At 28.8% G+C, this 13380-nt stretch overlaps 1 protein-coding gene across 1 annotated transcript in view; it reads right to left on the bottom strand.

The window, feature by feature from the left end:
• LOC123268155 (diacylglycerol O-acyltransferase 1) overlaps positions 1–13380 on the bottom strand; it is a 246513-nt gene that overhangs the window by 82927 nt on the left and 150206 nt on the right. Inside the window, exons 7-8 of the mRNA XM_044733045.1 lie at positions 4509–4686; positions 928–1036 (exon numbers count right to left, since the gene is read on the bottom strand). Of these exons, the coding sequence (XP_044588980.1) occupies positions 928–1036; positions 4509–4686 (287 nt within the window). The remainder of the gene's footprint in view (positions 1–927; positions 1037–4508; positions 4687–13380) is intronic.

The following is a 13380-nucleotide window of genomic DNA, read 5'->3' on the forward strand; positions in this document are numbered from 1 at the left end:
ATATGTTAGACTTTAATTTTTATAATATTCAATGAATTATAAATAATGTAAAAGTTAGTTATTTTTCATCAATAAACAGCATAAGATAACACAAATAATGTAAATAATAAATAATAAGCCGTAATGCTCAATCACTACATAGGATTAGCTTATAAGAATAATAAAATGTTGAATCACCTATCGGTCGAACGGCGTAGGGCGTTAGGTATCGGTCTGGCAAGCGCGCGGCTCGCGTTCGATTCTTAGGTAGGGTTAATATTATTTTCACTTTATATCATCTAAGTTGTAATAATTAGGTCTACGTGAGATTTAAAATCTAGACAGCGCTTCATAAAAATAAAATGACAACAAATATTAAATCAAATCTTTCTTTTTTATTATTTCAATTAAAGTAAAATTCAAGGAAAGTATTGTAATTTTACAAACTTAGCTAATCTAAAAATATTTGTAAAATTACAAAACCGTTTTGTAAAATTAGTAACCTTACAGAGCTATATATGTTTTGTAATATTACTATACCCGATTGTAATTTTAAATAAATGTTTTGCCTATTAGCTTCCAATACATATCTTGTAAAATTACAATAGAAATTTTTAACAGTGTTCTTGATGCAAAAATTTCTCAAGTTAGATTTTCTCAGACAATAAATTTTCATGATGGTAATTAAAATTTCTTTTTTACGCATTCCTTGTTTTTTTTTCTCTACGACTGTTAGATCCTCTCTGATAATTTTCATCCTTACACGATTAAATAACTACGATAATCGTAATGTCCGCGACAAAATACCATTCTTATAAAATTTCAAAATACCTCATGTTTTATTATTTTACCGTATTTTTTATTGTTTGATCATAGGTAATTATCTTGGTTTTGCTTTTAATATTTTTTTGACATATTGAACACATAAAAATTAATTGTTGCACTTACCGTGAAAGGTTCCAGCGAATTTTTCACCGAAGGTATCATCCATTGTTGACAAAGTGACATCACTACTTGGCACCCGACGAACACTTCAAAAATTCTTTTCATTAAAAACCTAAAAAAATAAGTCTTTTTTAGATAAGTTATAGAAAAAAATTATTATATTACCATAAGATATACAGATTATATATTAACCTTCCATTACTCGCGCTTTCTCTAGTGTCTTACTCGTATTCACACCAACTCTATTAGGTTAAGTAGTGTTGGGCGGCGAATCCCTCTATTCCCCTATCTAGTGCGAGTAACGAAGGGTTAAAGCAACGCTTGTAGTGATTTCAATAAAAACATATTTATATTTAGTATAATTTTATTTGCGACACAACTCTTATTTATTTTTTAGCAATCAATAGTATATTACGACCCAAGGTCATACCACATACATCAGGGCATCCAACATTCTGGTCGTGGGTTGTATACTATTTTTCTTGCTCTCCAGTCGAAAGTACGCAACCTCGTGGAAGGGGTTTTACTGGGCGTGAGGGAGGCGCCGCCCGACTTTTGCAAAGCCGAGGCGAAGCCGAGGTTTTGCTGGTCGGGGCGGGCATAATAAAAAAGTAAAAATTAATAAATAAAAAAAAAATAAGTTATTTTAAAGTAAACTAACAAATGCTCTGATTAAGAGAGATAACATGCACAGAACTTGTCACAAATATTTAAACTCGATTTAATAACAGAATTAATTTTTTTAAATTGATTAAAAATTAGTTTTTAATTAGATGGCTAAGAAAGATTGAAATTAAATTATTAGAAGCTTGTAGAGTACATGGATTGTTTTATAAACATTGCTTTACTAGCTGTCAAAATATAAAAGAAAGCAAATAAAATCTACAAAACTTTTATATTTTATTTTTTAAAATTTTTATATAAATTATTTGTGCAGTATTATATATTATTAAATAGTTTATTAACAATAATCTAGTTAGAAATTATTTTTATTTATTTGACATTTTTTGGTTAGTTTATGTGCTGACATGTTACATACAGTTGATGTTTTGACTTTTATATATATATATACAGTTGAAACTCGCTGTACAAGAGGCCATAAAAGTTGCTCTTCCTGGAGTAAAGTACGTCCCGACAGAGCGTACTTTCGGCTAGGAGAGCAAGAAAATTTATTTTTCTGCCCTCCGGCCGGAAAGTGGCAACTTTCTGGCCGCTGCGCTAAACAAAGTTGCCACATTCCGGCTACGTCGAGCAGAAAAATAGTATACACACCTTGGCCAGTAAATAAGAAAGCCTCAGATCACATGCTTGTCAACCTCGGCTTCGCCTCGGCCAACAATTACATGTGATCTGAGACTTATCTTATTTTACTGGTCTAGGTATGTAATATACTAAATATAAAATAGAATTAATGCGCATATACAATGTTTATTAATATGTAGTGATGTTAAAAAAAAATCCAAATATGTATTTTTATTCCTAGTGAATAAATTTATCTCTCAATGAAGAAACAGATATTGTTATAACAACAAAATAATATTTTTAAGTCACGAGGAAAAAAAAATTTCGTTCTGGGAACCAAATTGTATAGTTACCATACCTATACCCAGTTTACTGTTTGTTATAGAGTTACAGTAACAAAATTTTATTTAGTTCTGATAGGTTAGAAGTACCGTTTGTGGCCACTGTACCGTTCATGGCCATTTAGTGTTCAAATAAACGATAGAAATGAATTTATATTAATAAACCATTACAAACTCAATTTGTTTTAATATAAATTTTTTTAAACTCAACAAAAATATGGTTATAATATTATAATTTTTTATAAATTAATTCAAATGTTAACTGGCTAAAGACGGTACTTCTACCCTAACTAAATGTTGGTTAGCTCTGAGAGCTCAACGGGTTTGTTCGAAGAAACAAACGGTATAGTTGGGAGGGCATTACGTTGCGCAGTAGTGGAGTGCGCTGACATATTTCACAACCTTCAAAAATGACGAACATAATTATTTTGTTACTCATCCATATTATTAAAAATATATGAGGACAATTAAGTCTCCAGTATTTTATTTATTTAAGGAAATCAGTATTTTTTTTTGTCAAATTGATTTTCGTTATAACGGTTTTCTATTTATGGTTTTTCAAGGTTCATTTTCAGTGACTGTTAATTTAATTTATTAGTTTAATATATTGTGATATATATTGTGATTGTGATAAGTAATAAGTTATCAGAGTAACATTAAAAAGACCCCATTTAACACAAAATAAAATTTGTTTTATTTTATTTATTTTTTCTTGTGCATACACGGATGTGATTTTATGTCCAATATTTATTGATATCAGAACGACCCTGTAGAGTTGTGAGAGGTAAATAACGTTTAGCTCTCAAAGCTCAACGACATAGAGTTATAGGAGCCAAACGGTATTGTTACCATAAGAATGCGTTATACCTACTGGAACTTTTTACAACTAACTATCTACTATAGAGTTCCTGTAGCTAAATTTTTTTTTCCGTGTAACAGATTGATATAGTGGTGTTAGAAAACTTTTTTTCAACAAAAATGCTTACTGAGAAAAAAGTTTTTATTTCTTCAGCTATAATATGAAATTATTTAAAATTTTAAACAAATTAATTTCTTATTACAACATTGGTTAATTTTTATCAAAATAAATTTTTTTTTTAAATGTAGATTAAATGAATTGTATTTAATTATTCAAACAATAAAGAACAATTAATTAATATCAAATAAAAATCGTACAAAGAAAAAGGCGTCTCTTTACATTGTCGTGAAGTGAAAACCACATAATATAGCCCAGAAAGGTTAAAAACAAAGCGTAAAAACTTCAACTCGTATACATCACTTGGATCTATCGACGATGTTACCTCCTTTTTACGTCCCACAACAATAGTCTTCACTTCACTATTTTAGTAACTGAAATCTAATTCAACGAGTGCCTTCTGCTGCTACTATAGTTATTCTTTTTTTGTTCTTTATTTTCTCCATCAACTCCTCTACTTTTTTTAATGCAACCCCCTTAGTTGGTATGGGTGTTATACGTTTTATTTTTAACTCATTTTCTCTTTACTTTTTACTTGTTTTATTCATCCTTTTACCTTTTTTATTCTTTAAGCTCATGAGCAACAGAAGAGCAAGAACAAGAACAAGAACAAGAATAAGAATAAGGAGGCTTCAGGAATGAGGAAAGTAAAGTTTAACGATAGAAAAGACTTGTAAATGAGCAAGAAACGAGAGATAGCAACTTGAAGCTCATTAAAGAAGCAAAAACTTATTTGAGAAAAAAAGAATTATGATGAAGTTAAAAAAACAATTGTTTTTATTTTTTTTTTTTTTTTTACGTATTGAATAGTGAAATTGAATGGGATAAGAAAAAATAAATTTTTAAAGAAAAATCTTGTTACAGAATAGAATTTATAAAGATATAGAGTTTTCATAGAAAGTTCCCATCAATTTAATGAATCAATATTAACAAAGCGGAGAATTATTGAAAGTTTTTATGGTAATTGATAGTTTTCATTATTCGATTCAGCAGAATTTTATTATTTTATGATGTTAAGTAAATACCTTTTCCGGATTCTCTCCGTGCGGGGGAAATTCAATTCATAGCAGAGTGTTGGAGCGAGGATGTAATAAAATAAATCACGTAGATTAAGATTATCTGGATACTGCACTAATGTTGTTTTAATGTTACGGCTGTCGTGAACAGAAACATCGTTCACGTCATTTTGGTCCCCTAGAACCGCTGAAACAGAAATTATTGACCAAGTTAGATTAATGAGTACAGTTATTATTATTATCATTGTTATTTTTATGAGAACAGTCCAGCAAGATATGAAAGTCAGTAGATGCTTAAAGCATTTATTTTACAAAAAAAAATTTTATTCAGCTATTAGAAAAAAGTATTCAAAGAGTTAATATAAATAGCCGCAAAGGAATAATTGTTAGGTACATGCATAAAAATGTTTTTGATTAAATGACAAAATACGGGGTGACTGAAAAATATATACTGGTAACAAATGTATATACTTTGGCAACGAATCAATTAGTTCCCTTAACAAAATTAGTCGTTGTAATAACATACACTGATAGAAGGATTTAGTTCTATTTAATAAGATTTAGTAACAGATACTAAATGATTTAGTAACGAACCTTTCATTACTAAATATTTAGTAATAGGTACTAAATCGTTTATTAAAGCCCATTTAGTTCCACCAAATAAATATTTAGTAGTATTAAACAAATGATTTCTATTTATTGGTACTCAATAAATCGTTTATTGGTATCAAAGAAATTAATTTTTTAGCTAATTTTAGCGTGTAGCCTAACTTTTTAACTTAAAATAAATAAAAATAATTAGGATAAACAATTTTAAGTAAAAATATAAAGTATTATAAAGAAAAGAATCTCATTAAATTACATTTTTTTGTTTGAGACATTTATAAAATTTAAAATTAAACAAGTTTTTAACATATCAATAATAGATAAATTAAAAAATGTAAATTAAACTCCACTGAGAAAAGACATAAATAGAAGACATTTATTGAGAGTATGTGTGTTTTTGAAGGTTTAATAAATCTCCCAAAATCGAGCTGAATAAAATAATCTAAGTTAGTGAATAAGTTATTTATCACATAAACATTGGAATTAAAGCATAGCCATCTACCGACAATACTTGCCAAAGAAATATTTAGTACCTGTTACTAAATATTATTTGGTGGAACTAAATATTTATTTCAATGTAATAAGGCTTTGTTCATATAAAGAAATCATTTATTAAACTGTAAAAAATATTATTGATGGGTACAAAATATTTGTTTCTCCCAAATAAATGAATAAAAATTTTGTTACTAAATCAGTTTAGTACTCCGTACTAAATCCTTCTATCAGTGTACCAGTTTTTTACGTCACAAAATAAATTTATTGTCCAGATGTTAGAACAACAAAAAAATTTTGCTACTGTTACTCGGCTCATTTTGTTGTAGTAACAAAGTGATTTCGTTGACATTAACAAAATGATTTTGTTGCTAAAATTAGTTGTAAAATTCTAAGAAGCTTTTCACCAAAATTGTCATTAAAGTTATAATTTACAATTTTTTTATAATTGTAACAATTAAAAAATTCTGGATATGGTTCACTCTGCAGGCTACCCCTGGAACTTCCTGTGATATTCAAGTTCAAAACGCTCAAAAATTTTTCTATTGCAAAGTCTGAAGCTTTCGAAGCTCAGAATACAGCTTCGAGCTCGAACATCTAGTTACAGTCTTGGAAAAATATTTCTTTGAAAATTTTGCTTACAAAATTATAAGTTATTTGAATAAAGTAATTCAGCTATTTCAACAACATTTGTTATACCAACTGATTGGTCTATGTTGAATCAGCAAAAAAATTTTTGTTATTTTGACACAGCAATCTTTTTATTTTAATTAATCGATTTTTCCATCTAACTAAAATATTTTGTTGAATTAACTAAAAGATTCTGCTATAATAACAAAACTGTTTTGTTGTTGTAACATGTAAATTATTTTATAAAACCTAGACTTTGTTAACAAGATTTGTTATCCTTGATTGTTATCACAAGATTTGTTATTCCTATGCTAACATATTCATTTGTTACTACAACATTTGTTGTTTTAAAAAAAAATTTTTATTTTGCGTGCAGCTTCAATGATCCTTGCATTGTGTAGTCTTTACAACTTTGATGGCGGCAATTTTCACATTAACGCGGTCGTAAGATTTTCCTTCTAGGTTGTTACATTTACTACAAATGTAGTAAAATATAGCATTTTTTTATATATTAAAAATGATTTTACAATAACTATAAATATTAAACTCTTTCAATATATCACTGAAAATTAAATATTCGAAGGATATACTTCCACTAAAAATAATTTATTTATTAAAAATATCATATATACAGGTTACTAAATGAACTAGACACAAAAAAAAAAAAAAAACATCAAAACAAGTTAAAAAAAAAAAAAAACTGAATTTATAAACCGCAATAAAATGATAACTCAAAAAAATAATTCAATTACTTGTGATTTTTCAACAAAGTATTCTGAAATTTTTAAAAATTTTTCCTGGAAAATTTCATATTTTTGTTAATCCATTGTTTAGACTACGCACCTTTAATAGAAAAGATCCATAAATACCGCAAACATCATATCTACAACAAATTTTCCCTGTAAAATCGATTATTAACATAATTTAATTGAATTTTTCTTATCAATAAATCCAGAATAAAAAATTCCCTATACTATCCTATTTTCATAATAATAAAATATTAATATATTTAAATAAAAATGTAAAGTAAATTCAGGGAATTTAAAATGTAAAGTAAACCGACAAAAAATCACAAATTGATTAAAAGTAGTGTGGGTACTGATAGAATTTCTGCAATTATCCAAATCCGATAATCCCAATCTGAAATTCAAATTAGGACAAGATTGGGTTCGAACTTAAAACTTGAAATAAATGCAAATTTTAAAGGCCGAAATCTTTCGATCATATTTTGTGATAAATAAAAAACTTTTTATCGCTAGTTACCACTTTCCCATTCATCTGCATACCCTTCTATATGCATAAACATATATACAGTATGAACAGTATCTTATCATCTTTATACCCTGCTTCTTTGGTTTTATCTCTTACGCCTTAGCATTCCGTACCCTAAAAAAAAATATCCTTGAACTGAACGACAAGATACCAGGGGATTACGGCAACAACGCGCCAAAGATCTCCGACCTCTCAATCCCTTTCTTTTGATTTTTTTATTATTTTATTTGCTCCTTTTTTTCCCCGTCTCTTTTCGCCTTCCAACTTGGACGTTTTTCCGTCATCATCTGATCCCCCGTTGCCTAAACTGGCTTCTCAATCTCTCCCCTTCCTCCTTCTTCTCCTGATTCGAGCTTTCAACGCCTTCTCGTGCCAACAACGTAACGAGCGCGAAGCATTTGCCCCAAATGAAATTCCCGACATTTTTCTTTATTGCTTGTACTTCAAGATGATCCTTGTTCTATCAACAGAGACTGCTTTTCTTGATAATAAGAAATAAAAAAAAAAATATGTAGGTACATAAAAAAAAATTTAGTTATTTAACATCTTCCGGTAGCATAATTTGACTTTTTTCCGATCCTGATTGAAAGCTATCGGAACATCAGAGCGATTTTCGATATTAAAAACATGGAATTTTAGATATTTATAACTGTGAAGGGATGTATATTGGCAGATTGGGATCCTTGTTTGTCATGATTGTTATAATAATAATAATGATAATAATAATAATAATAACAATAATAATAATAATAATGATAATAATAATAATAATAACAATAATAATAATAATAATCATAATAATAATAATAATAATTTATAGTTTGGTTTATATTGGCAATAATAATAACAATCCTTTTTTTTATTATAATAACTATAATAATACAAATAATAACAATTATTTTTTCAGTCAAATTTACCTTTAATGACAAATTTATATACGAATTTTAAAAATTGTTTATGCTTGGAGGGAATACAGGCTAACGATATTATAAATAATTAGATGAAAATTCGTGCAATAGACTGGATAGCCAACAAAATTCAGATTTATAGTATTATAAAAACCAGTCTTTAGAAAAATATATTGTATAAATAATAACAATATTTGCATTTATTGATTTTTGTATTATAATACGGCCATTCGTTTCTTTATCACGACGTTGTGCAGAATTTTTATATTAATTACATTTATTTATGTATGAACTGAGTAAATAAGACTGTCGTTACTCGTGTGTGTGCACATATACTCCGCTCGTTGTTCCAATTCTCTCATAGCCGAAAGCTCAATCTACTCAATTACATAATATACTATTACATTGGATTAGTAATAATTAGGTATGTTTATCATATATTAGAACAAATGGGTGAGTTTTATTTGATTGATTTGCGTGATAGATTACACTTGCGCATAAAACGTAATCAATCCAAGAGCTGCTTTATTAATTAAGCAGACTGTTAATAGATGGCGCCTTTTATAACCTTTTAACCTAGATGAGTGCATTGTCAACAGATGGCGCTGAATTGTTTTTTTTAATAAAAAACTTTTTGATTAATTCTGATAATCTAAAATTTTTCAATTTTTTTTTGTTTTTCGCCTATAGAATAAATCACAAGGACAAGTCTTAAGATGGTATCTAAATTTCTAAAATTGGTTGAGAATTGAAAAAAAATCTTGCTGCAATACAAAAATGTATTTCTTAACAATAATATGAAGGATAATTTTATCTTATAATAAATAATTAAGCCTAATAATTTTTTCCCAAACACTTAATAATAACGCCTAAGTATAATCAAGTTACACCTATTCATCAAGGATATTTGAGGATGATCTTTTAAAATCGTAAAGTTGGTTAGCACCATTTCTCCATACGGGCTTGACCGATCAGCTTTAAATTTTCACATAACTTTCGTAGACCTATTCTCCAGGCATAGTTTGAAGGGATAAGGTTTCTAACAATTATTTCGATTTTTTAGACCTTGAAATTGGACATTTTTCTAAAAACTGCCATTTTGTCAATGAATTAAAATTTTGACCGTTCCTTCGATTGATGCCGACAATTATCATGTATTAAATAAATTTTTTGGGATTTTCGATTTGATATATTCCAAACAAGAGATATTTTGCTCACTGCCTGATACCTTTTTGTGGTAAACCTCCAGGAGATCAACTACAGTAGTAGTACAACATAATATTTTTAAAAACAGATAGTGAAGTTTTAAAATATAAGAAATTTACTACATTCATATATTTTTTAAATGAAAAGTCTTTTAAAAAAGTTTAATAAAAAAACGCGTTTTTTTTTGGCTTGCAGCTGGGTACAATTCTCTAATGACAATCCGGGACTAAAAGGAAGCAATTAAAAAAAAATTTATTGAGAATCTTAACGAGCTTAGTATATCCATTAATAAAAATATCTATTACAGTAGAATTAGAAAAGAATAAGCAATGAATAACTTGAAGCGTTGGCGCTTTGCCACAGATTTATCAGTAAGATAAGTTTTAAACCCATTAGATATAAAGAGCTTTAAGATTATCCGTGTACCTATGGGGTGTGTCTTTGGCGTTCCACAATTTAGAGGCGTCCGCACAATTGCCTGGTGAAAATTGCCGACGCTTGTTCTTACCGTGAAAGCTCGTTCCTCGTTGTCGAAAGCTCGAGCCTCAGAGTTAATTTGCGAGATTCTTTTCTTTATTTCTAGAGGTTTGCTTCTTACAATTTTTTTTCGTCCCCTTTCATTCTATGTCTTCTTTGCCTCTTTTTTATTTTTTTTTTTTTTACTTTTTCGTTTCTCAACGGCGTCTTGTAAGATATATGAACCCATGCTAGAACTCAAGAAGGTATTCCAACGGGATACAAAGAAGGAATTACGTTGGATAAAGTCTCGTGGGCGTGATTGAAAAAAAGTAAAGTTATATAATGCTTGTTATAAAATTAAAAAAAAAAAAAAAAAAAAAAAAAGGGTAAAAGAAGATGGAAAAGAATTTAAAGAACCTTTTCAGCATTCCTCTTGAATAGAATTTCATTTTATTATATTCGCTAATTACTAATTAATAATCGATTATTCAGTTAATTACGTAGAAAATTTGCTTAAGCTATCGAATAATTAACAAACTTTAGACGCTTTTATAACTGATGTGATTATTCTTGCGGAATTAAAATTTTGCTTTTAATGCCCATAAAATGTCTACCACGTAATGATGTGCGGTCGTATTTCCTCTAGAAAAAATTTTAATAGATATGTCTGTAAAAGAGTGAGCATCACGCGACGATTGTTTAGGTTGATTGACTTACTGTGAAATATAGTTGATTGAGAATTTTCAGAAACTCATTTTATATAAAATTACTTTACGACACGCAATAACGTGCAAGGCTACTTTATTTGTATTCTGGTTATTTTGTCTTCACTTTATTGCCACTGATTTTTTTAATCTTTCGCATATTTTATTTGCAAAGATGTAAAAACCTTATTTTAGTTTTTTTTTAAATAATAATAATAACTAGCAACCTAGTAGTCACTATGTAACTGCCGTGACTTGTAGATTATAAATAAATAAAATTTGCTTTATTAAATAATGACTTTTGTTAAATTGCATTGTACTTTCTTAACTATTGAAATTTTTGAAGATAATAAGCTCATACCGATGTTATACTCATCAAGGTCTTTCATTTAAGTACTCACATGCATTTTGATACATTTTTCATATACAGTAGCGCTAAAAAGTATTTTAACAAATTTATTTAATGGTTTAATTAAAAATAAATATGAAACACAATAATCATTTATTTATTTTTTTAACAGTCTTTGAATAATTAACAGAATAGTGTCAAAGTGGTCTTTATTCGTAACAAAAGAAAGTTTAATTTTTAAAATATTAGGAAAATGATGGCTCTAAAGTATTTTGACATTGTTGAAAAAAACTAACGCATAATGTTGTCAAAATACTTTTGAGCGTTACTGTATATAAATATATAAATACAGTGTAAGCTCTATATAACGACACTGAAGGGACCGTACATTTTATGACGTTATAGAGAGTTGTCGTTAAATGGAGAGAAGTAAAATCAGAATAAGAAAAAGAAAAAGTTCATTTCAGACTAGTATTAGTAGTTATGTACATAAAAAACAATCTTATTTGGACGCTATTGCGTATAGTCTGTTATTTTTGCATATTAACATAAGTTTTACCCTTAGATCTTCCATCGATAATAATGGACACTCTATTCCATTGGCTGTAAGACACTAGTCGTATTTATCTTTTCGTCCTAGGCGGACGTATGGGGGTTTTTACGTGCAGACGATACTCAATCTGTAAATAATACGCGTACGCGCCAGTATAGAACTTTATACAGCCCAGGACAATGCCACGCTTGCGTCACCAATCTCTATACAGCTGACTAGCTTACGTTTTAACTGTAATTTTAAAAACGCGCCGGGCGCGTGTTATGCTGAAAAGACAATATAATCTCAATATTTGTAAATCAATTGTTTTAGTATAGCAGTTAAGTTCATTGATGTCAATTTTTTTAACTCGGGGAATTGTTACTTTAATATTATAAAATTGCAATTTATTAAAAAATATGTTAAAATAATTGCGTTTAAATTATTAATTACAATAAAATTACATTTTAATATTTACTAGAAATTTGAATTTATTAATTTTAACCACTAATGAATCGTGGCCCGGTTTTTGCGAGTTTTTACCTATGACTAACTTCAAGACTTTCATGTATTTTTATTTAGAGGGTTATGGCGTCGTACGCTATTTATTTACAAATTAAGTTTCCCCTGCACGTAAAAACCCGCATACGTCCGCCATAGGACGAAAAATTTTTTAAGCACCATGGGCAAGCCACGCGCAAATACGGTCTCGGTGATAATTATTTGCAACAGGGATATAAAGCCGAGGCCCTATCGGGTGTATTTCAATTTTTTTAAAGTCCTAGTAAATAGATTTTACGAATTTCATTAAAAGTAAAATATTTTGCAACCACGCACACTAAATACGTTCCAAAATTTTTTTCTTAATTTTTAAATTTACAACAAAACTTTTTTTAATTTCCGAAAATCATAAACAATCATATCGGTTACTTGGATTTTTTAATTTTTCTATTTTATATCTTTTTGTAAAGAAAAAAAAAAATTTTTTTTTTCTTAATAGTCTTATGAACGTGGACTTGGCACGATTTTTTTACAGTGAAACTGTTTTTGTTCGGATAGTAATTAATGTAAGTGTAGGACTGTGATTAGTAATTGCTGGCCATTTCAGGGACCCACACGAGGCTTTCGGGATAGGTACAAGTATTCCCTTAAAATAACCCTTACTCGCTACGGGATCGACCCGATAAATCGATAGTGAATTTAGTTAAACAATAAAAGAATAAATTATCTAAGCCAGGAGACAGCGGTGTGCGGATATGAATCGATCTCAACTTGTGAGTACTCACCAAAAAGAAAACTCAACCCAAGGCACCAAATCCACACTCCTTACAATAGCGGAGGTCCCGCGTGTATACCTCACACCAAGCGGGCCACCGCGTGTCTGCTCAATTTTTGTCACCGTAAACCGTTCGAGGCCTCGTGTTCGACAACAAGGGCCTCTCTAGCCATTTTCCCTAATTCAATGAACTCTTTGCTCGCGATCGATATTGTAGGGCCTCACCCGTGCGAGTAAAGGCTATGATTTATCACTCATAGTAAAATTAGGTACTATATGACAATGATTTACGGCAATACACACAAATAATAATAATAATAATAATAAATTATAAATAATTCATTATAAACGTCTGAAATAAAGATAAAATTAATTCTTAAATTAATAACCATAATATTAGAAATTTCAAATATAAATAATACTAATAATATTCAATTCAATAAATAA

This window comes from Cotesia glomerata, linkage group LG6 (genome assembly GCF_020080835.1).
Source record: "Cotesia glomerata isolate CgM1 linkage group LG6, MPM_Cglom_v2.3, whole genome shotgun sequence".
NCBI lineage: Eukaryota > Metazoa > Arthropoda > Insecta > Hymenoptera > Braconidae > Cotesia > Cotesia glomerata.